At 45.8% G+C, this 22,153-nt stretch overlaps 1 protein-coding gene across 1 annotated transcript in view; it reads left to right on the plus strand.

The window, feature by feature from the left end:
* Nucleotides 1-22,153, plus strand: part of FBXL7 (F-box and leucine rich repeat protein 7) — a 498,006-nt gene that overhangs the window by 471,474 nt on the left and 4,379 nt on the right. Inside the window, exon 3 of the mRNA XM_030207251.1 lies at nt 15,645-16,256. Within this exon, the coding sequence (XP_030063111.1) occupies nt 15,645-16,256 (612 nt within the window). The remainder of the gene's footprint in view (nt 1-15,644; nt 16,257-22,153) is intronic.

The raw sequence follows: 22,153 nt of genomic DNA on the forward strand, positions 1-22,153 counted from the left end.
TTTTTGTCTCCACAAATATGGTAACCCTACTGCACTAACCACTAGGCTATCCATCCAAATGCCCTCCCCTCCCCTCCCCTCCAGCCCTGAATCAGGGTGCCCTCCTCGAACCTACCTTAATGTGCCCTGGTGGTCTAGCAGCCTCTATGGGGCAGGCAAGAACCCCACTCTTTCCTGCCTACTTATCATTCCCAACTTAGTATTTCCCTTATCTGTTATTTGTCCTGTTTTTTCTGTCCTGATTAGATTGTAAGCTCTGTCGAGCAGGGACTGTCTCTTCATGTTCAAGTGTACAGCGCTGTGTAAATCTAGTAGCGCTATAGAAATGATAAGTAGTAGTAGTAGACTGTAGGGCGGAAAGGCTAATCATTTGACAAATTTATTTTACTTTAACAAGTAGATGTCTCAGGACTAGTCAAGCAGGTGTGGGCTGGCTCCGAAAGGCACAGGGTATGAGCCATGAGTTGAAACAGTCGCCATTGTGTACAAAGAAAGGAGTAGAGAGAAAATGGGTGACAGAGCCGGTGGCGGGAGGCGGGGATGGTGCTGGGCAGAGCTGGTGGTGGGAGGCGGGACTGTTGGTTGGGAGGTGGGGATGGTGCTGGGCAGACTTATACGGTCTGTGCCAGAGCCGGTGGTGGGAGGCGGGACTGGTGGTTGGGAGGCGGGGATAGTGCTGGGCAGACTTATACGGTCTGTGCCAGAGCCGGTGGTGGGAGGCGGGACTGATGGTTGGGAGGCAGGGATAGTGCTGGGCAGACTTATATGGTCTGTGCCCTGAAGAGGACAGGTACAAATCAAGGGGAGGTATACACTAAAAGTAGCACATATGAGTTTATCTTGTTGGGCAGACTGGATGGATCGTGAAGGTCTTTTTCTGCTGTCATCTACTATGTTACTATGTAAGATAATGGGTCTCTACCTGGTTTAGTTTTCAGGATATCGGTGGGATATTTCTTGTCCTAAAAGGCTCCCATCCCCCTTCACAATTCTCTTACATTAATTAACTGATGACTTTCTTGTTGTTTGCTGCCGTGATTCTCACAATGTCATATACCACGGTGTGGAGGCCCAGATATACCAAGTCAGATATACCAAGCCCCGTTTCCATAAGCACACGATGGGAGAAACCCTTTAGTACATCTGTGCTGCAGCTGTGCTTGCTTATCAGAGCCCCAAATTATTGACTGTATATCAGAGTTTGTGTCTGCAGTCTTTACAGGTTTAGAGTGTACCTTCTAGAGACTTTTACACAGTCTGGCAATGCTTCACAAGAAGAATAGAAATGTTCTGAGAGCATAGGATTTTGCCGGTCAAAACAGGAAACATGTGGCAGGAGAGCAGCAGGTGCCACACTGGCGATCCAGAGCTGCAGCAGAAAATAAACTCAGGAAACTGCAATATAAATAACAGAAATGTGGGCTCTTTTACATCTGTTCTGTGCCACTCATGGATGGGGGGGGGGGGGGGGGGGGGAGAGGTACTTTGCAAAGAAAGCAACATCTCATAAATGTTTGCATGTGGAAATTTCATGGGTTGCTTCATGGCCCTCACAAGTATTATGGAAATTGTTAGGAACTGTCTAGATCAGTGGTTCCATCAACCAGTTAGGCTGTCAAGATGTTTGCAGTACATTTGCATGCACTGCCTCCACTGCATGCATAAGTATCTTATGAATATTCATTGTGGATGTCATGAAAACTCAACTAGATAGGGTTTCTATAGGACAGCTTGGCAACCACTGGTCTGGACACGTTCTGAAAACCATTGTGTCCTTTTAAAAACTGTTGCTCAATGTCCAAACACTGTGGTCAGTGTGTTTTTCAGCATCAGCCACAGAGTTTAAAATGATCATGGTGATCGGCATTTTTAAAAAGCTGGCTGCCACTGGTAAAAGAACACTGGATATTCAGTGCCATAGAATTCCGGGAATCAGCACCGTTGACCAAGGTGCTATCCAGTTAGCGGTGATATTCAGACTGCTAAATGGAAAACAGACCAGGTAAAGCTTGTACAGCCTTTCTCATCTCCTAACGTTATCTGGCTAGCAGTATAAATGTACGTAATTCTTTGTAATGCCCCTGACCTGGCCATGCCCCTCCCATATCCATGCCCCTTTTGGGTTGCGCTCAAGAGGATTTGGGTGCAGATCATTATAGAATCACATGCCACCCAGATCATGTGAAAATCCAAGTTGGGGCCAATTAATGTCAATTATTAAGAGCCAGTTATTGATAGCTCATTAATTTGTGTGCAATCAGGATCGCATTCAATTTTGGGTGCCATTTATAGAATCCAGGGGTGGGATTACTTGTTACTCAAGTAACCCTATAGAGAGATGAGACTGAACTGAAAGAGCAGTACAATTTCACCCCTTAATTTCTGTACCTTCCAGGTGGAATGGGGACAACTTTACTTTTAAAACAGAAATTTTAGATTGAGCTTTCAGGATTCATTTTTCCGTGAAGATTAATCTCCATGAAAGCAAATGATGTTTGAAAGTGTTGCTACTGAGGAAACTTTATTTCCATTGGGAATGTTAAATCACTGCATGGAGACATATTATTTAAGACCAGTGAGAGAGTCCTAGCCTAAGGAACCTTAGAGACTTTGTCCCTCTGTTCATATCAAATCCAGGGAGCTGCACTTGGTCACATCAAATCTCTGGAACTCCATAGTGTCCCCTTTTCTATGGAGGTGGGAGCTATACCCATAGCAGAGTCACATTCTACTGTAATTTCAAATAAAGGGCCCCACATGACTGGAAGGGATCCACTTCAGAAAAATTGGGAGTGGCTACAAGTAGAACCTCTTCTTCCTTGGGTTCCCCTTGTAATGCTGGAGTTGTTTGGGTGAAGTTTACATCATTGGTCACAGTTTCTTCTCTAGTCAGTTGACAGATACAGAGCTTCCTCCAGAGAATTTTTCACCAGCCAGCAAGTTAGCAAGAGACTAGCTTTACATAGAGATTTGTCTTCTCCACCCCCCCCCCACCACCACACACACACATAAACATGAGACATAGAATTGATGTCCAGCTTACTGAAAATCAGCCTGATGAGAACTTTCTTCTCTTCTCTCAAGCATGGGGAGACACTGTAGAACTTTGGACTTTCATGGGAGGAAAATCACAGAGCCTGATGGCCCAGTACCAAACTGAACAGCAAAGAGAGCAGTGGTGCCTTAAGGCCACAGTTTACCCTTAAGCTTGCAGCAAACCACCCTAGTGCTCAGGGCCATGCCAAGGGTCTGTGGCGCCCCCCTGCAAGGGATCGGGTGCCGCGCCCCCCCTCGCAGGGGATTGGGTGCCGCCGCCCCCCGCAGACAAGCGGTTGGAACGCGCCCCTCCCCATGAAGATGATTGCTGTCCTCTCTCCCCTGCCCTCCCGCTCCCATGTCCCAACTGCCCGCCCTCTTCTCCCCCCAACAAAATCTCTTTTAAATTTACCTCCGTCCGGCTGGCAGGGCAGCGAAGGCGCAGCGTCAGTGAAGGAGACGGCGCTCCCGACGTCTCTACTAGTCTTCCCTTCGCTCAATGTCCCGCCTTTTTCTGACGTAACGTCAGAAGAAGGCGGGACATTGAGCGAAGGGAAGACTAGTAGAGATGTCGGGAGCGCCGCCTCCTTCACTGACGCTGCGCCGTTCGTTGCCCTGCCAGCCGGACGGAGGTAAATTTAAAAGACAGTTTGTTGGGGGGAGAAGAGGGCGGGCAGTTGGGACATGGGAGCGAGAGGGCGAGGCAAGCATGGCGCGGCGGGGCGCCCCCCAGAGGACGGCGCCCCCCCTGCCACGCTTACCTCGCTTACCGCGTTGGCACGGCCCTGCTAGTGCTATAGAGAACATCTATTTAAAATTAGCAAGCTGATTTTTAAGTGGACCAATCAGTGTCTCTGGGTACACAACACTGCATCTCTTTTCCAGCTGTCTGTTTACTCCTTCAACACAGCCACATTTTCCCACTTAATCATCATCATAAAAACATTTCTGGTAGGAGATCCATTGACTGGGCGAGATTACCCATGTTAAATGTAAACTTGTAGGGATTTACCTCTCTGTTCTTAAATATTGGTAACCTGCTTATTAGCTCAATGAGATTACTCTTAAATCAATTACTCTTTAGAGGTGTTCATGGCAGGGGCGTATCTGTAATGGGGCCACGGGGGCCAGGGCCCCCGTAGATTTGGCCCTGCACCCCCCTACCGACGACCCTCGCAACCCCCCCTCCCGCCGCCTACCTTTGCTGGCGGGGGACCCCAACCCCCGTCAGCCGAAGCCATCGTCCTTCGTTCGTTTGTTTTCTTCTTTCTGAGTCTGACTCGTCTCTGATGTCCTGCACGTACACAACATGCAGGACATCAGAGTCAGACTCAGACTCAGAAAGAAGAAAGCAAACAAATGAAGGACAACGGCTTCGGCTGGCAGGGGTTGGGGTCCCCTGCCAGCACAGGTAAGCGACAGCGGAAGGGGATCGAGAGGGTCGTCAGGCGGGCGACAGTTGTTGGAGGTGGTTCTGGTTCTGGGGGGGCGGCGGCGGCGGCGGGGGGAGAGTCACCGGGGGGGCTAAAATGTTCCCCCTCACCTCGGCTCTGGACCCCCCTACCGGCGAAGTCCAGATACGCCCCTGTTTCATGGCTATGTGTGGATGTTTTCCTTGCAAAACGCATTTTGGCTTGGTACTGTGTCATCTGTGCTCATAGTCCTTAATTTCAAGGCTCTTTTTGTAGAGACTGGGGTTAACTCTTCTTTGCCAAACTGTTGCCTTCCTTCAAATGGTGTAAAGAAAACTATTCCAAATTAAGGGGCCCTTTTACTAAGCTGCATTAGGTGGTAACACACGCAGCACTGGCTTAATGCAGGACATGCTAAAGCATTCCACATTAATATTGCCATCTGTGCATGCTGAGCACGTGGTAATTATTTTTTTAGGTGTAGGAGGCCTGTGTGGATGTACTAATCACATTAATGCTTCCTAAACAGGAGGTGGTATGTGCTTCCATAGTAATTTTTTTTAATGGTCATGTGTTAAAGCTAGTTTTAGCACACAGCCATATAGTCAACAAATGCAAAAAAGCCCTTTTTGATGTCTGCACTTACCCCCAGATTCAGTAAAGGTCACCTATAATTGAGTGCAGATCCCAGATTGGCACCCAAAATAATTAGTTAATGAGCTCCAGTGGTTTGAGCATCTGCACAAGCTATAACTTTTGCTAGTTAATATAAATCATTGTAATGTTCTTCCCGTTATTTTTCTTGTACTTGTAAGTTTTTGAAAAAACTAAATAAAAACTTTAGACCTAAAAGAAAGGGCACCTCCATTGGATCTTGTGCAACTCAAAAAGGGGTGTGGCCATGGGAGGGGCATAGGGAGGTCAGGGTCGTTCGCAAACGATGCGTGAAGAGTTACAGAATAACAGGGATCCCTGCCCAATTTGTGTGCCAGGATTTACAGTGGGTTTCAGCTGGCGCAAGTCCTCATGCCCAAAGATGAGCACCAAATTCGGCACCCGAAGCTGAGCGTCGAATTCAGCGCTCAACACTATTCTATCAAGAATGCTTATCCTGAAGCACTGAATAGGGTTGGGCACTGAATTTTTGATGCCATTTATAGAATCTGGCTCTTAGTGCACAGGAAAGTCCCCTATAAGGACGCACTAAGCCCATTTCTTAGTGCAGCTGAGTAAAAGAGCCTCTAAGCATCCTAAATTAGTATTAGAATTGAGATCAAGCAGGAAAAAGGAAGTTTAGACATAAGACTTAAGCATCACCACACTGGGACAGACCAAAGGTCCTTCTAGCCCAGCACCCTGTCTCTGACAGTGGCCAATCCAGGTCACAATCACCCGACAACATCCACGGAGCAAAGCATTTTGTACTGCTTGTCCCAGGAATAGTGGAGTTTTCCCTTCGTCCATTTAATAACATTCTATGGCCTTTTCCTTCAGGAAGCAGTCCAAACCTTTCTTAAACTCTGCTAAGCTAACCGCCTTAACCACATTCTCCGGCAACGAATTCCAGAGTCGAATTAACTGTATCTTGATCTCTGATCACTTGTGTCTTACCTGATACAGCACTGTGGTTTTGAATCCACTGATAGGGATTTTCCCCTGTCAGTCTGGTTTGACAATTAATATGGATGAGATCTAATCTGTATACAGAAGAGAGAGTGCATGCAAATCTGTCCCATGCATATTCACTATGGACCTTCTCTATTAGGACAACATATTTATTTACTGGAATTTATTAACCGCCTTTATGAAGACATTCATCCAAGGCGGTGTACAGCAGGTACAATTTAACATAAAACTTACAATTTTGTTAACAGCATAACAATAGTAAAATAACCAAGAAGCGCAGCAGGCAGCCAAGAAAGAGTGGGAGAGGCAGCAAACTAGCAAGTCATTTTAATGCAACATGCCACTAGACATTGTATGTACAAACTTATTGCTGAATGGCAAATGTAAGCCTTGTTTAAGCTATGAATCTGTCACATATATCACTGTTTAAAAAGGCACCACTGACATGCAACAATATTTAGGACTAAATTCTATAAATGGCTTACAAATTATTTGGGCGCCAATAAAATTTAGCGCTATGCTCTATTCTATAAACGGAGCTCAGATTTGGCCAGTGTTTATAGAGTAGCATCTGGTGCAAGGATTTACACCAACTGAAACCTGGAGTAAATGCTCATGCCTAGGATCTCCCTTACATAGAGGGGCATAATCGAACGAAAACGTCTATCTCCATGGGCGTTTATCTCCGAGAACGGGTCCGTGAAGGGGCGGACCGAACCGTATTTTGGGAAAAAATAGACGTCCATGTTTTATTCGACAATTTGTGAGCTGGGCGTTTTTGTTTTTCAGCGATAATGGAAAATGAAAGCGCCCAGCTCAAAAACGAATAAATCCAAGGCATTTGTTCGTGGGAGGGGCCAGAAGTCGTAGTGCACTGGTCCCCCTCACATGCCAGGACACCAACCGGGCACCCTAGGGGGCACTTTTACAAAAAAAAACAAAAAGGTAAAAGAGCTCCCAGGTGCATAGCACCCTTCCGTTGGGTGTTGAGCCCCCCAAATCCCCCTCAAAACCCACCACCCACAAGTCTACACCATTACTATAGCCCTAAGGGGTGAAGGGGGGCACCTACATGTGGGTACAGTGGGTTTGGGGGGGGCGGTGTGGAGGGCTCCCATTTACCAGCACAAGTGTAACAGGTGGGGGGGATGGGCCTGGGTCTACCTGCCTGACTTCCACTGCACCCCCTAATAACTGCTCCAGTGACCTGCATACTGCTGCCAGGGAGGTGGGTATGACATTTGAGGGTGAACATAAAAAGTTGTGAAACGGCATATTTTTGTGGTGGGAGGGGGTTTGTGACCACTGGGGGAGTCAGGGGAGGTCATCCCCGACTCCCTCCAGTGGTCATCTGGTCATTTAGGGCACTTTTCCTGGACCCTGTTTTTCCACGAATAGGGCCCCAAAAAGTGCCCTAAATGACCAGATGACCACTGGAGGGAGTCGGGGATGACCTCCCCTGACTCCCCCAGTGGTCACAAACCCCCTCCCACCACAAAAATATGCCGTTTCACAACTTTTTATGTTCACCCTCAAATGTCATACCCACCTCCCTGGCAGCATTATCGGCAAAAGGCGCCTATCTCTGATCGGCCGATAACCACGTCCCAGTTCTGCCTTCACCACGCCTTTGACACGCCCCCATCAACTTTGTCAGCATCCACGACGGAGTGCAGTTGAAAACGTCCAAATTCGGCTTTCGATTATACCGCTTTATTCGTTTTTGTGAGATAAACGTCTATCTCCCGATTTGGGTCGCAATATAGGCGTTTTTCTTTTTCAATTATAAGCTGGATAGTAACATAGTAGATGACGGCAGGAAAAAGACCTGCACGGTCCATCCAGTCTGCCCAACAAGATAAACATATGTGCTACTTTTTGTGTATACCTTTACCTTGATTTGTATCTGCCATTTTCAGGGCACAGACCGTAGAAGTCTGCCCAACACTAGCCCCGCCTCCCAAACACTAGCCCCACCTCCCACCACCAGCTCTGCCACCCAATATCCGCTAAGCTTCTGAGGATCCCTTCCTTCTGAACAGGATTCCTTTATGTTTATCCCACGCATGTTTGAATTCTGTTACCGTTTTCATCTCCACCACCTCCCGCTGGAGGGCATTCCAAGTATCCACCACTCTCTCTGTGAAAAAATACTTCCTGACATTTTTCTTGAGTCTTCCCCCCTTCCAGTGGCGTAGGAAGGGGGGGCGGGGGGGGGGCGGTCCGCCCCGGGTGCACGCCGCTGGGGGGGTGTCGGCTCCGTTCTGGTGCACTGCCCTCTCTGCCCCGGAACAGGTTACTTCCTGTTCCGGGACAGAGAGAGCAGTGAACCAGCGCGGAGCCGACAAACCCCAGCAACGTGCAGTCAGGGCGGATCGGCCCTCCCGTCCGTCCCTCACCGCAGGTATGCGCTCCAGGGGGGGGGTGCGCTCCAGCAGGAGGAGGGTGTGCCGTGCTGCACCCGGGGGGGGTGCGCAGCGGCGACCCGCCCCAGGTGTCAACTCCCCTCACTACGGCTCTGCCCCCTTCAACCTCATTTCATGTCCTCTAGTTCTACCGCCTTCCCATCTACAGAAAAGGTACATTTGCGGATTAATACCTTTCGAATATTTGAACGTCTGTCTGTGTGCCTAATTTTCATAGCACGCAACACCAAAGGGTTGTGACCATGGGAGGGGCATAAGCGGGTCAGGGCTGTTCCCAGAATTTTAGTATGCTTTTATAGAATACCTGCTTTTCCGTGCCTAACTGCCATTAGTTGATCACAAGTATTTACACCAGCCTTTGGCAGGTATAAACGCTCATGCCCAAAGTTAAGCATGAAATGCATGTTAAGTTAGTATTCTATAAAAGCTGTTCCGTGCAGAATGGCCTTTACAGAATTCACACTTAGTGCAGATCATCCCGGCTCCTAACTTGGGTGACCTATACAGAATTCCCCAGTAGGTGTAAGCAGTTTAACTCTCAATCTCACCACATTTTTAAAATAACATTTCTTTCTAATGCCACCTTACAGAAAGAAAAACAATTGGGAAATATATTTTATTCATATTAGGAAGAAAATTACATCATACATTTTCAATTTGTAGTTTTCATTAAAATATTATTGTTTAGAATTTGGGCACACATTAATAATTTTGTAAAGCTTGTCACCACAAAATATATCTTCTGGTAATTCCTACATCTGACAGAGCTATGAACGATTTTAAAGTCCAGCTAACGCCAGTATTTAGTGTCCAATGTTCCCATCAATCTGTTCCCATATGGGTTATTATGGGAACATTGGGCACTAAAGGGTTAAGTCAATCTCTCTTTCTCTCTCCACGCGGCCAGCATGTGCAGCATACGGACGTACAAAGAAGTAGTATTGGTTTCATCCCTTATTCTGTAACACTGCGCACAAATTCCAGGAATGCCCCTGATCTGCCCATGCCCCTCCCATGGCCATACCCTTTTTCTGATCCACACATAAAATTTGCATGCAGAACCCGGCGCCTAAAGATGTGCACGCAAATTTAAATTAATGCCAATTAGGGCTGATAATTGGTTATTAGTGCCCAATTATCAGTGCTAATTGGATCATTTGTCAGATTTGTGCATGCAAATCGGGTGTGCCGAAATTTATGCATGCAATTTTGAGTGCCTTATATAGAAATGTTAGTCCTTAAAAATGGAGGATAGATATTATGCTGTGTTGGGTTGTTGCAACAGTGCTCTTCAGTATGTTATTTACAGTTGTGGTCAAATGGATAGAGGGTATGTTTTGGGGTACATTTCTATGGGAAGAGATGGAACATCCATGATGGCTCATCCTCTGTGCTCTGAACGACTGTTTTTTTTTTCAGGCCAAGATGAAAACTGCTCTTCCTGTAGGCTGATTTCCTGATAAATGAAATCACCCTTCAGGAAGTGCAGACCACTAGTTTGGAACCTGCTGTCAGGGCGCCTGGAACAGATGGGATGAAGGGCAAAGGCCGGAAGGTATCCTGACAGATGAACAGCAGCCTGTGAATGCAAGAACCCGATGTGATACTAAGTAGGACAGAGGGAAACTAGTGAACCTGGTAGGGGACTAATGAAAGCGGAAGGGAAGATAGCAAGAGATGCCGGATCAGCCTGTACACAGATAGGAAGAAGAAGCAGACTAGCCTGTGAAAAGAGTGCTCAAGAGAGCCAGACAAGGCATTTTCTGTTATCCTGGCTCTGTGTCTGTCTAAGTATGGTCTGTCTAGGTGTGGTGTGTCTTTTTCTTTGTGTCTGTCCGGGTGTAATGTAAAACCTGCCCTGGCACTTTGCCAGATGTTGCCATATTGGTGAGGAGAGGAGATAAGGCAACCCATGTCCATAACCCCTGAGGACACTGCTCCTTTCCCCAGGTGAGTGGAGAATGATCCCCATTTTTAGGAAGGGGACATCTGCATAATTTTTGCTTTGGAAGCCAGAATTTCAACATACATCACTGGTCATGTCATCTTTGGCTAGTACAAAAAAAAAATCCATGGGGGTAGGGGCTTGACGTTATTGCAGAACTGTCTGAAGAAGTGAATCTCAGTGATGCGGTTAAAGATGCTTTATAGTAAGAGATTTGTGGCTAATTTAATCAAATCTATTGCTAAATGAGAGGCAAAAAAATTGCAATTGCATTGGCCCATCAAAAGTCAGATTGTATTCAGGGAGGTTGCACCTCAAGCAGGGCCGTGCCGACACGGTAAGCGAGATAAGCATGGCAGGAGGGCGCCATCCTCTGGGGGGCGCCCCGCCGCACCATGCTTACCTCGCCCTCTTCTCCCCAGATCCTTGTCCTTTTTTAAACAAAAAGGAAAAGGATCTGGGGAGAAGAGGGCGGGTAGTGTAGCGATCGTTTTCGGGGGGGGGGGGGGGCGCTGGCGGGGGCCAACTGCAAGGGGGCGCCGGAGACCCTAGGCACGGCCCTGCACTCAAGTAAACTACCTGTGAGATAATGTCACATTTGTATTTTTTTGTAGCGTTTAACTGAGTTCCTTACAAAGTTTCAGTATATTTGACAGCTCAACTTAATGCCTAGATCCAGAGGTTGCCTTTTCTCTCAGGAGGCTGGGATAGCTGTACACTCTTGGGCTAGAATTACACTGCATTAATCTTTGCTTTGTATTTTCAATCTAGTTTCTTTTAACATTTCCTAACACATGTAAAAATACTTTCAAGCCCAGCTGACCTGCTTGACAGTGGGCAGAATAATACTGAGTTTCATTTCTGGTACAGACCTGCCAATATTCGTTTAGCGAAGTCTTTTCATAATCTGCTATCCTGTCTTTTATGAATACCAGCGTTCTTTTGTAATCCTTAGGCAACCTTTCTGCACTGTGTAATATGTACCGGTTGGTGTGTATGAGCATCTGACAGAGGTGTGCTATCATTCTGTTAGTTTTATATATCATCACTGTTCTCTCTAAGCTGAATGTGAGTCCTCCACCTTCGTTCTTGCTAGTGGAGGCTGCTGTTTCATGAAGGACAGGCAAGCTCTGCAGGTCTTCAGGGAACCTGCCTGTCCCGAGCAATTGAAAACACAATATTGAAGTCAGGGGCATAGACAGATCTCGCGGTGGGAGGGGGCCAGAGCCTGAGGTGGGGGAGCATATTTTGTCTGCTGCCCCGCTGCCGCCCCCCGCTGCCTCGCTGCTTCCCCCCTGCCGCCCTGCCACTCCCCACCCACTGCTGTAGCAAATATCTTGGCTGGCGGGGGTTCCCAACCCCCGCCAGCTGAAGCATTGTCCATTGCCGGTCTCCGGCGCCACCGCATTGTCTGCCCTGCTCTGTCTTCCCAACACGTCTTGCATGCTCCTTTTAGTGAAATTGAGCATGCTCAGTTTCACTAAAAGGAGTGTGCCGGACATGAGGAGAAGACAGAGCAGGGCAGGCAATGCGGTGGCGCCGGAGACCGCGCTGGACAGCACTTTGGCTAGTGGGGGTTGGGGACCACCCAGCAAATTCAGGGGCCCAGAGGAAGTTTGGGGGGCCAGGCCCCTGTGGCCCCACGTAGCTATGCCACTGATTGAAGCTCCACCCCCTACTGGCAGCAATGCAGTTGAAGGACTCCCGCTCATATCACTATGTCAAAACCTGCCAAGTCTACCGCTTTCATGAGTCATCTCCCGCACTCCCACTGGGAAGCCAAGTGCTCCCACTGAGCAGTCTCCCTCTCCATCAGGAACAGGAAATGTGTCAATAAGATGTCATCTCCTGCTGCTGCGAGACCAGTCTTATGATAAGAACTTCAAAATCTCACAGCAGCAGGAGATGAGGTTTTATCAAGGGGGCGTGGCTGAAAATCTCCCTCTCAAAGATCGGGCCCCCCTTGGCAACTCTGCTACATATTCATACAGCTTTAAAAGCAATAACTATATGTTTTTTTAAATCAGGGCTTAGTAAATTCTGTGACCTTAGTAGGGTTGAATGACAGAGGTAATTTTGTTGAGGTTCTTAATCTGAATGATAATGTATAGTAGTACTGATTATGTATTTGGCATATCTGGACAAACACAGCACTGCACAGTAGTGAGAAGTGTTCCACCACAACATATCCTTTCCCTAATGAGCCCACAGGTACTCAATTCTGGTCCTATTATACAAAGGATCTGCTGAATGTGGAGGGTTTTATAAAATACATATAATGATGCGCTGGAATGCATGTGTATTTTCCAGCACATGCAACAAGAACAGCCATTTTACAATTGTATATGTTGAAAAACTGAATGGCATAAACCCGTCAGTTTCCATGTGGAAGTGGCGATTTTACATTTTCCACATAGAAGTGGCACTACCTCCATATGTAGCCACCTCGTTATTCAAACCTAGACTTGTAAGAGCTACAAATTAAGTAGTGAGGCTGCAGTTTTTATTTTTCTTCATTTTGGAGGTGGAAATAAAAAGTGATATATTAAGGAGAATGACTCCATTAATCTCTTGTGTAAAGGCCTGGCCAACATGAGCACTTTTCAAAAATCTGTGCATGCCTTTGAGTTGGTGTAAAACCTGACAGGAATTTTTTTTCCCAGTATTCCCTTTGTAAAATACATGTGCTCGCCCAAGCCATGCCCTGAAGTTTGTACATGGTATAAATCTCCACATAAAATGATTGGCTTTCTGAAATCACCATTAATACACGTGTGCAGTCTACATGCTTATGCTGCTACTTACACATGAAGATGCTTTTAAAATCACCCCCCCCCCCCCAAAGAGCGTGAGCAGCAGCAGGAAGTGCACCTTGGCTTTGATGGTTCTTATCCCAGTGCTCTAACCACTAGGCCACACAAGTCAGACCTTACACATAATCTTAGCTAAGATGTCAACCTTATGCCTGGGTAACTAACACATTTTGGGGCCCTTATAGAACAGGGGTGAGCAACCTTTATACAGAGAGGGCCACATGAATGGCAGTAGTATCCCTTCTGGGCTGCTATATTTTGTAATGTTGGAACCAGAAATGCACAGAGCTCCATTGACCTTGTGTGATAAATAATCAAAATTTAATTTAAAATGTTGGAAACAAACTGCTAGAGTGGCTGTTATGAAAATATTTGTGAAATGTAATATTTAAAATCACCAAAACTCTGGTCAATGACATTTTCTGTGTATACTTCCCATGGTCTCGGGGGCTGCATAAAATTCAATGGCAGTCTGCATTCAGCCCATGAGCTGCATGTTGTGCAACCCTGTTATATAGCATAACAAACTGTTTTTGTACTGAAAATCTTTATAAAGGAACCTGCCAGCTGGCTCATTCTGTGGTGATAACTTCTAGCCTAGTCAGCATTGATCAAGCCTTGTTACAGCTCTGAAGAAGAAGCTCTGAGGTCAATAGTTCCCATACCGTCAACCCTGTCTGAGTTTCTGAATATCTAAAAGGGTTCATGATCTATATTTGCATACACTTCATCTATGAACCTGGTTTATAATGAAGACTACAGCTGACTGTTTTAGTGACAGTACATTTTAGTTATTGGCACAATGCCAGCTAGAGTAAATTGCACCAAACACCAGACCTGGTTGAAGGTCAGAGGACACTTATTTTGGATAGTTGTAGGAGGTGTGGGGGAAGTACAGACTAGATTTTAAGGAAGATTCAACTTTCCTTTGCTCCTAACCACCTCCATCAGTGCATGAATGTGTGATACTTGAGCTGATTAATCCAGTTCTCAGGTCTCCTGGCTTCAGCACCTTTGAGGAAGGAAAGAATAGAAAAGCACAGCAACTGCTAATCATTTTTTTCAAGAATTCAGTACTCTTGATCTATTTCTCAATTTCTTTTTGAGTATGATATCAAAATGGCCATGGTATGTATCAATCAACACACACTGCAATATTCTCAATGTGTACAAGAGGGAGAAAACGGTATTAAAATGAAAGGAAAACGCAGAAAGATAAAAGAAAAACATTCCGTGAAAGCACTTAAATGTGCTAAATTTAAGAATCAGGTAAAAAAAAAGTTTCCTAATGCTTTTTTGCATAAGCGTTTTGCCTGATAATTTTTGTGGAATGTCTTCCAAAGGTGCAGGAAATTTAAATCCTTGGACTGCCCTGCTAACAGGATTATTTTGGGCTGCACCCCTATACCACCTTGGTATTCTTCAGTTAGTGCTAAGGCTAAGGAGGAGCCTAATGATAAGAACAACAGGCTGAGAAAAAGGGGAGCCAGATTCAAATCCCACTGCACCTTTGACTAAGTCATTTATCCAGATAATGACAGCCATTATCTGAGTAAGTGGATTTAAATATCAGGACCTTTAAACATATGTGGTGAAGTTGCCCCAAGATCAAGCCTTCTGTGAATTTCATTTTGCAAAAAACAATATTGATTACAGTCTATTCCCTATCCAAGAATTATATGCTGTACGATTGTGGGGAATCTGGTATATAGCTGGGTAGAGTAGAATCGGTGAGGTTTCAGGTGCTTGCTGCCAGGCTTTGTATTGTGGCTAATTGGAATAGAGTACAGCCCCGATCTGCACAGGAGTGGGATAAATATGTGTAGGAAATGTATGAAATGGAAATTTGACTGCATTGATTGAGAAGAGGGTGGCACGTTTTAATGTAAGTTGATCTCCATTAAAGAAAGATTTTGAAGTTGATGGGTATGTGTAACAGGGCTCTGCTGACCACTGTATATAGGGGAATTATTTTCCTGTGTTGCAAGATTGGACATAGGTTGTGAGTAGATGGGCATATGTAGCTGTGTAAACTGAGTTATTTGGGGGAAATTTATACATATGCATAGATGTCCAGCTGTTTTGCACACATGGTTGCCTGAAAGATTTTGCTTTGATAATGTTTGTAAATGCTAATGTCTTGGCACTCTTGTGTTGCTGTGTTTTGATAACATGAAAAATAAAAACAAAATTAAAAAAAACAATAAATAGCGGGCCCTAAGCTAGCAAGTAAAGTGGCTGAGAAGTCATGATTAATCCAGGCATTTGATGTTTCAGTCTAGTTCTGGGATTGTACAAAAATTGAGGTACATCGAGAGAGAACGCCTAAAATGCTCTAGCAGCATCATGATGTCTCACTTCTCCTGTGTCATTTTGTCTTTTACAGATTCGGACTTGAGTATGCGTACACTGAGCACACCCAGCCCTGCCCTGATATGTCCACGAAATTTGCACAGCTTTCAGAATGGCAGAGGATCTTCCACCTCATCATCCTCAATCACAGGAGAGACCGTTGCCATTGTACATTCACCCCCTCCAGCCCGCCTAACCCACCCTCTCATCCAACTCTCCTCCAAGCACCAGAAGACACAGGCAAACACTGACCGGCTGCCAGATCAATGCATGATCCAGATATTGTCCTACCTTCCTACCAATCAACTTTGTCGTTGCACCAGAGTGTGCCGCCGTTGGTATAACCTAGCCTGGGATCCCCGGCTTTGGAGGACTATTCGCCTGATGGGAGAGACGATCAATGTGGATAGAGCTCTTAAGGTGTTGACCAGAAGACTTTGTCAGGACACCCCAAATGTATGTCTTATGTTGGAGACCGTAATTGTTAGTGGCTGCAGGCGGCTCACGGACAGGGGACTCTATACCATCGCACAGTGCTGCCCTGAACTGAGGAGGCTGGAGGTCTCAGGATGTTATAACATCTCCAATGAGGCTGTTTTTGATGTAGTATCACTATGTCCGAACTTGGAGCACCTGGATGTGTCAGGTAAATGGAACCAATAACGATAAACAATTGATTTTCTAATCTCTGTTGGTGAAGCTTTAAGGGCCTTGTTTACTAAGCAGCGTTATAGGCGTGCCTATAATATCCCTATAGGTGCCTAAATGGTTAGCGTGTGCGCTAAGTGTAGGCGCGCTAAAAACACTAACGGACATTAGTAAACAGGGCCCTAAGAAAATTAAGGTACCCATTCAGTCTTTACACTCGCAGGATGAATTTCATTTGGTGAACTTAATGTTTTAAATCAAGCAATCTTAATGTGCAACTGTTTTTGTGGCACTGTCCCTTCTTTATGGAATAGGCTTCAAAAGATTTGAAAGAAAAGAATAATTTATACTTCAGACGACATTTGAAAACCTTTTGCCCAACTATTAGCTGATTAGAGTACAGTAGTTTATTTATTAGGATTTATTAGTAGTGAGAGACAGTTGAAGGTTTTATGGTTTTTCTTTTATTCATTAGTGGATGCGTAGAACAGCCTCCCGATACTGGTAGTGGGGACAAGGCCTTTTGAAAATTGACAAAGCTCCCCCCCCTTGCAAATTGCAGGTCCATTCTAGAGTAGGGATGATAATTTACTTTTAGTTTCTTGTGATTAACACTTTTGACACTGACAGTAGAGAATGACACCGGGACGGGGACCCGTAGTAACCACAGGGATGGGGACGAGGACAGAGCCCACAGGGCGGGGACAGATCCCATGGGGTCGGGCGGGATGGGGACAGAGCCCACGAGGATGAGAACAAACTTTTTCCCTGTGTCATTTTTTACTTTGAAGCCTGTTAATGAACTGGATTGTTTATGTTTTAGTGATGCAGACAATATTTTGATTTTTTGGAAAAACAAGCAAACATGCTGGCCACAATTAGCAAAATTTACATGGGGGGATCCTGTACATCCTGATACCAGCACATTTTCTAAGAAGACATCTTCTATTGCAGGAAGGACTGTGGAAGGCAGGAGAGCTAGACTGAATCCTGGGATTGTTGATGACTTTATTCATCCACAGATTAAAAAGTCATAACAGTGCTTCATAGGGCATATTTCTCCCCTCTAGGGCATACAGAATAGGTTGTATTTTGTACCCCTGGACATTTTAACAGGGTGGATTAGGATTCCTTGGGGTAGTAGAAATCAGCTATTGTTGGGGTTGGAAGGGTAGAGGGTGGTGGTGAGGAGGTTTATTATAGCTGCTCGCTGTTATTATTGTTTTCTATTTGTAATTATTCACAATAGTTGCACTGCATATTGTTCCTTTTCATACTTTAATAAAAAGATTTAGATATAAAATCATAATTGTTCGAGGCTTCTGCAGATGAGGCAGAGCCCATGTGGACGGAGTGGAGACGGAGACAGGGTGGGTACAGGGAAGGGATGGAGACAGAACCCAAGGGGACAGGACGGGGACAAACTTTGTCCCCGTGTTGTTCTCTAACTGACAGAGCTCTCTTCACACTTGGGAGTGGCACTCAAATGATACAATTTCACTAGTTTAATAATGATATTTTGACACAAAAAGGGCAGTTGTATAATTTATGTGCTCCTTGCACACATAAATGTACAGAATGCTAGCATTTATACAATTAGGTGTACACTTACCTGTAAAAATGCCAGCAGAGCACCTAACTGTGTAACAGCATGTGGAACTTAGGTGCTCTGCTGGCATTTTTACAGGTAGGTTGAAAATGAAGAGCACAGCAGGTAAGACTTGTGAGTAAAAGAAATGCTAGGTCCCACCAGTCTCTCCTCCTGCCCAACCCAACCTCAACCTGTCACCTCAGTTTACCACCCTACTCCCAACCCATCTACACCACACTCACGTTATGCCTTCCAGTCCACCCTGGCCCATCTATACAACCCATATTATCTCCCTCCCAGCCTGTCTTCCCTGCCTAACCTGGGCACACCATACACTTTCTTTTCTCTCAGACCATCCCCACTTCTTTCTCAGTCCCTCCCTGCCTTAAAATATTCTTCCTCCTCTCATCTTATTCTGTTTTTCCCTCACATTTCTCTCCCAATGCAGTTTGACTTTTGTTTTTGGGTAGGATGCGTTATACCCCCCTCCCCCATACCTACTCCATTCCCCCATTCTATATTTCTCTGCTCTTTATTTCCTCATGACCTGATCTGCCTTGTGCCCTACTAATTCCTCCCCACATTGGGTTCCCTCTCACTCTACCTTGGTCAGTGCTCCTCCCCTGTAGGCTAGGCTCACCCCTCCCTCATACCTCCTAAGCAGATTCTTCACATTTTTTTCAAAAATGTTTAGCCCCCACCCTTCCTGACAAAGATCATATTCCTACACCCCTTCCCAGAGCCCCAGACACCATTCATATCTAGAACTCACAGACTGAAATACAATATCTGTTCCATATCCAGAAAGGCCCTATGAGCTGCTCTGTCAACTGCATGCACAAACCTTGAAATCTCAGCAGTCAGTTGCTCCACAGCCCTTAGGGCCATATTTGCATGTGGTGTACCAGCCCACCTACAAAAGCTTTAGCAGTCACAGTCACAGAGTAAGTGGTTGGCTTGAGGAGCTGAATTAGCACTGATTCTAGTGCCTTCTGCAAAAATGGAAATTGGCACTTCATTTGGTGGCAACAGCTTCTGCACAATGCCACCTCCTTTATTAGTGGTGACTCATAAGAACATAAGAATAGCCATACTGGATCAGACCAATGGTCCATCTAGCCCAGTATCCTGTTTCCAACAATGGCCAATCCAAGTCACGAGTACCTGGCAGAAACCCAATTAGTAGCAGCATTCCATGCTACTAATCCCAGGGCAAGAGTGCTGTCTCTTAAGTTGGACCTTAGCATTAGGTAACTATGATTCAGATTATTCTTCCCAATATGCATCACTTTGTATTTGTTCACCATCTGCCATCGGCACTTGGACGTCCATCTCTCAGAAACATCCAAATCGGTATAATCAAAACCCGATTTTGGACGTCTTTATCAGAAGTCCGTTGCAAGGACGTCCAAATCTCAAGGGGGCGTACCGGAGGCATGGTCGAGGTGGGACTTGGGCGTTCCTAAGACTTGGACGTCTTTCAGCCATAATGGAAAAAAGCAAAGACGTCCAGCACTAAAACGTTTTCACCCAGACCTGTTTTTATTACGAATAAGGCACAAAAAGGTGCCCCAAATGACCAGATGACCACTGGAGGGAAACGGGGATGACCTTCCCTTACTCCCCCAGTGGTCACTTATCCCCTCCACCCTCAAAAGCATCACTTAAAATATTACTTGCCAGCCTTAGATGTCATACTCAGGTTTCTGACAGCGCAAGCAGGTCCCTGGAGCAGTTTTAGTGGGTGCAGTGCACTTCTGACAGGTGGGCCCAGTAGTGGAGGAGTGGCCTAGTGGTTAGGGTGGTGGACTTTGGTCCTGAGGAACTGAGTTCAATTCCTGGCACAGGCAGCTCCTTGTGACTCTGGGCAAGTCACTTAACCCTCCATTGCCCACCGCATTGAGCCTGCCATGAGTGGGAAAGCGCCAAAGAGAAGCCATTTTAAAGATATTTTTCACACTTTGTCATCAAATATTGGCGCAATCAGTCCTGCTCGCCCATGCCCTTCTGTTAAAATAGTATATTAATTCTGGTGACTACAGGGCTGGAGGAAAATAGCAAAATATAGATATTGCCTACCCTTGGTCCAGCACAGCTGGCACAGAAATCTTTACTAAAAACGTAAACAATTTTCCAAACTTTTTGTCTGTAGTTTAACTTCCATCCTCTGTCTGTACTTGTTCTTGGTTTTCTCTCAGTTCTCAAGTTCCTTTTTTTTTTAATGATTCTTTTCCAGTCCTCCTCCCGTGTCATCATAATTTTTCTTTCCTCCATGTATATGAGACTCTTCATGGTTTCTCTACAGCTTCTCTCATCGCACTTCTTCTAGTTTTGTTCCCTCCTCCACTTCTCACCTTTTTCTCACCTTCATCTCTGTTCTCTTCTTCATGAGGGGGAACTGCATTGAAAAGTCTTTTACTACTTGAGGAAAGCCTAATCAAAGAAGGCGTTTATTAATGTGAACTGTATGATTGGTTCTCCGAGTTCAAGCAGGCCATATTCTCACATTGGGTACATCATCTACGTCGCCCGGTGCAGAGCTTAGACAAGCTAATACAGCTTTAAGAGCATGCGCAGCATCCCCACTGCGAATGTGTGAGCGCCTTCCCGCCCGCCGGGACCATCAGTCTCTTCTCATCTGCAGTGAGGAGAGAATATGATTGTCCCACGCTCCTCACAGTGTCTGGTGCGTGAACATTGTTTTTTTGCTTTTTTGTCCTGATTTTTGTTTTATTTTCTTTAGGAATATTTCCCCTCCATTTCCTTATAGTTTTAGTTCACTTTTCCCCCACTTTTAAGCTTTCTTTTTTTTACCACGCTTGGTAGGTCTGCTTAGGCCAGAGCTCCGGTCAGGCTCTATTTTTCTGGTACTTGTCCCTTTTTTCAGTCACCATCGAGCCATTTGATTTGGCCATGGCTGTTTTCCCTTCCATGTTATCAAAGGTTCCCAATGGCTTTAAACACTGTAGCCGGTGCAATAGGACCATCTCTGGCAAAGACACTCTTTCTTGGTATCTTCAGTGTTTGGGGCCTGATCCTTCCATCTGTGTTCTTTGCTTTCGTATGAAGAAAAAAACCCATCTGGCCAGAGAGGTTCAAAGACAAAAGATTTTTGGAGCCCAGTCCGAAACCTCTGCATCGCTATTGACATCAATGTCAAGAGTTGCATTGGCATTGGGTGCATCGGCCCATATGGCTGAGAGGTCTGTCTTGGACACTGGGAGTGATTGTGCATCGAGTGGGTCTCCACCTGTCTCAACACTGGCCACTATGCATGGTCCCCAGGACCGGCCGGCATCAGGCCCGACCCCGAGGTGACGTGGAGATTCATTGTCATCCTTGTTGGCACCAAAGAGCGTCAATTACCGGCATCAGGCAAAGGCCAAGAAGCATCAGCATCAATCCCCCCCAACACATGGTGCTAGGAGCTCCAGGGCACTGAGGAATTTGGTCCTCAAGAACCGTCGGCTCCAGGAGGACTGCTCCCCCTCCATACAGGAGGTGTTGATATGCAGGTCTCCTCGCAGCCAAGACCAGGCGCCCATCTCAACCTCTGCAGTTCAGCAGTCTGTTTCTGAACTGATACCCCAGTCTTTCCCGAGGGCCTATCTCGATGAGAGCATCCGGGCCATGGTCCCTGAGCTTTTGACATCTGGGGTGCTTGCACCATCTGTGCCTCTCACTGCTGTTGTGCAAGGCCCTGTGCCTATGGTGAGGCCTTCAATGCCGGTGTCACGTGCTGCACTGGTGTCGACAGCCACCCATGTTGGCACTCCGACATCAGTGGAGGAAGCTTCGCCAATGATAAGACCCTGCCTCCTTTCCCGAGACTTTTTAATTTCTTGAGGAATTGTTAATGATGAATTTTATCAAATGCCTTCAATATAACAATCAGCTCACCTTTATCCAAATGTTTGTTTACACCATCAAAAATATCTAATGAGGTAAGATTCCCTTGTGCTAGATTCATGCAGACTACCTACCGTTAAGCTGTATCTGTCTACACGGTCACTAATTTTTTTTTTTATTAGCTGCTACTAGAGTGTGTATTTCTCAGCTCATTAGCACACTTTAAAAATTGGGGGGGGGGGGGGGGGGACTTATTAAGCTATGGTAAAAATAGCAGCTTTGTTTACAGCATGTTACTAACCTGCTGTAATGCGACACCACAAGTTAGTAACTTGTTATAACTGCTTGCAATATAAGCCCATTTTCTAGGTATTTCACACCTGACTTTTTTATTCACTGCATCCCCACATGATAAAATGAGGGTAGTTCTATAAAGTTGTTGCCAACAGTTACAA

This window comes from Microcaecilia unicolor, chromosome 1 (assembly GCF_901765095.1).
Source record: "Microcaecilia unicolor chromosome 1, aMicUni1.1, whole genome shotgun sequence".
In the NCBI taxonomy this organism is placed as follows: Eukaryota; Metazoa; Chordata; class Amphibia; order Gymnophiona; family Siphonopidae; genus Microcaecilia; species Microcaecilia unicolor.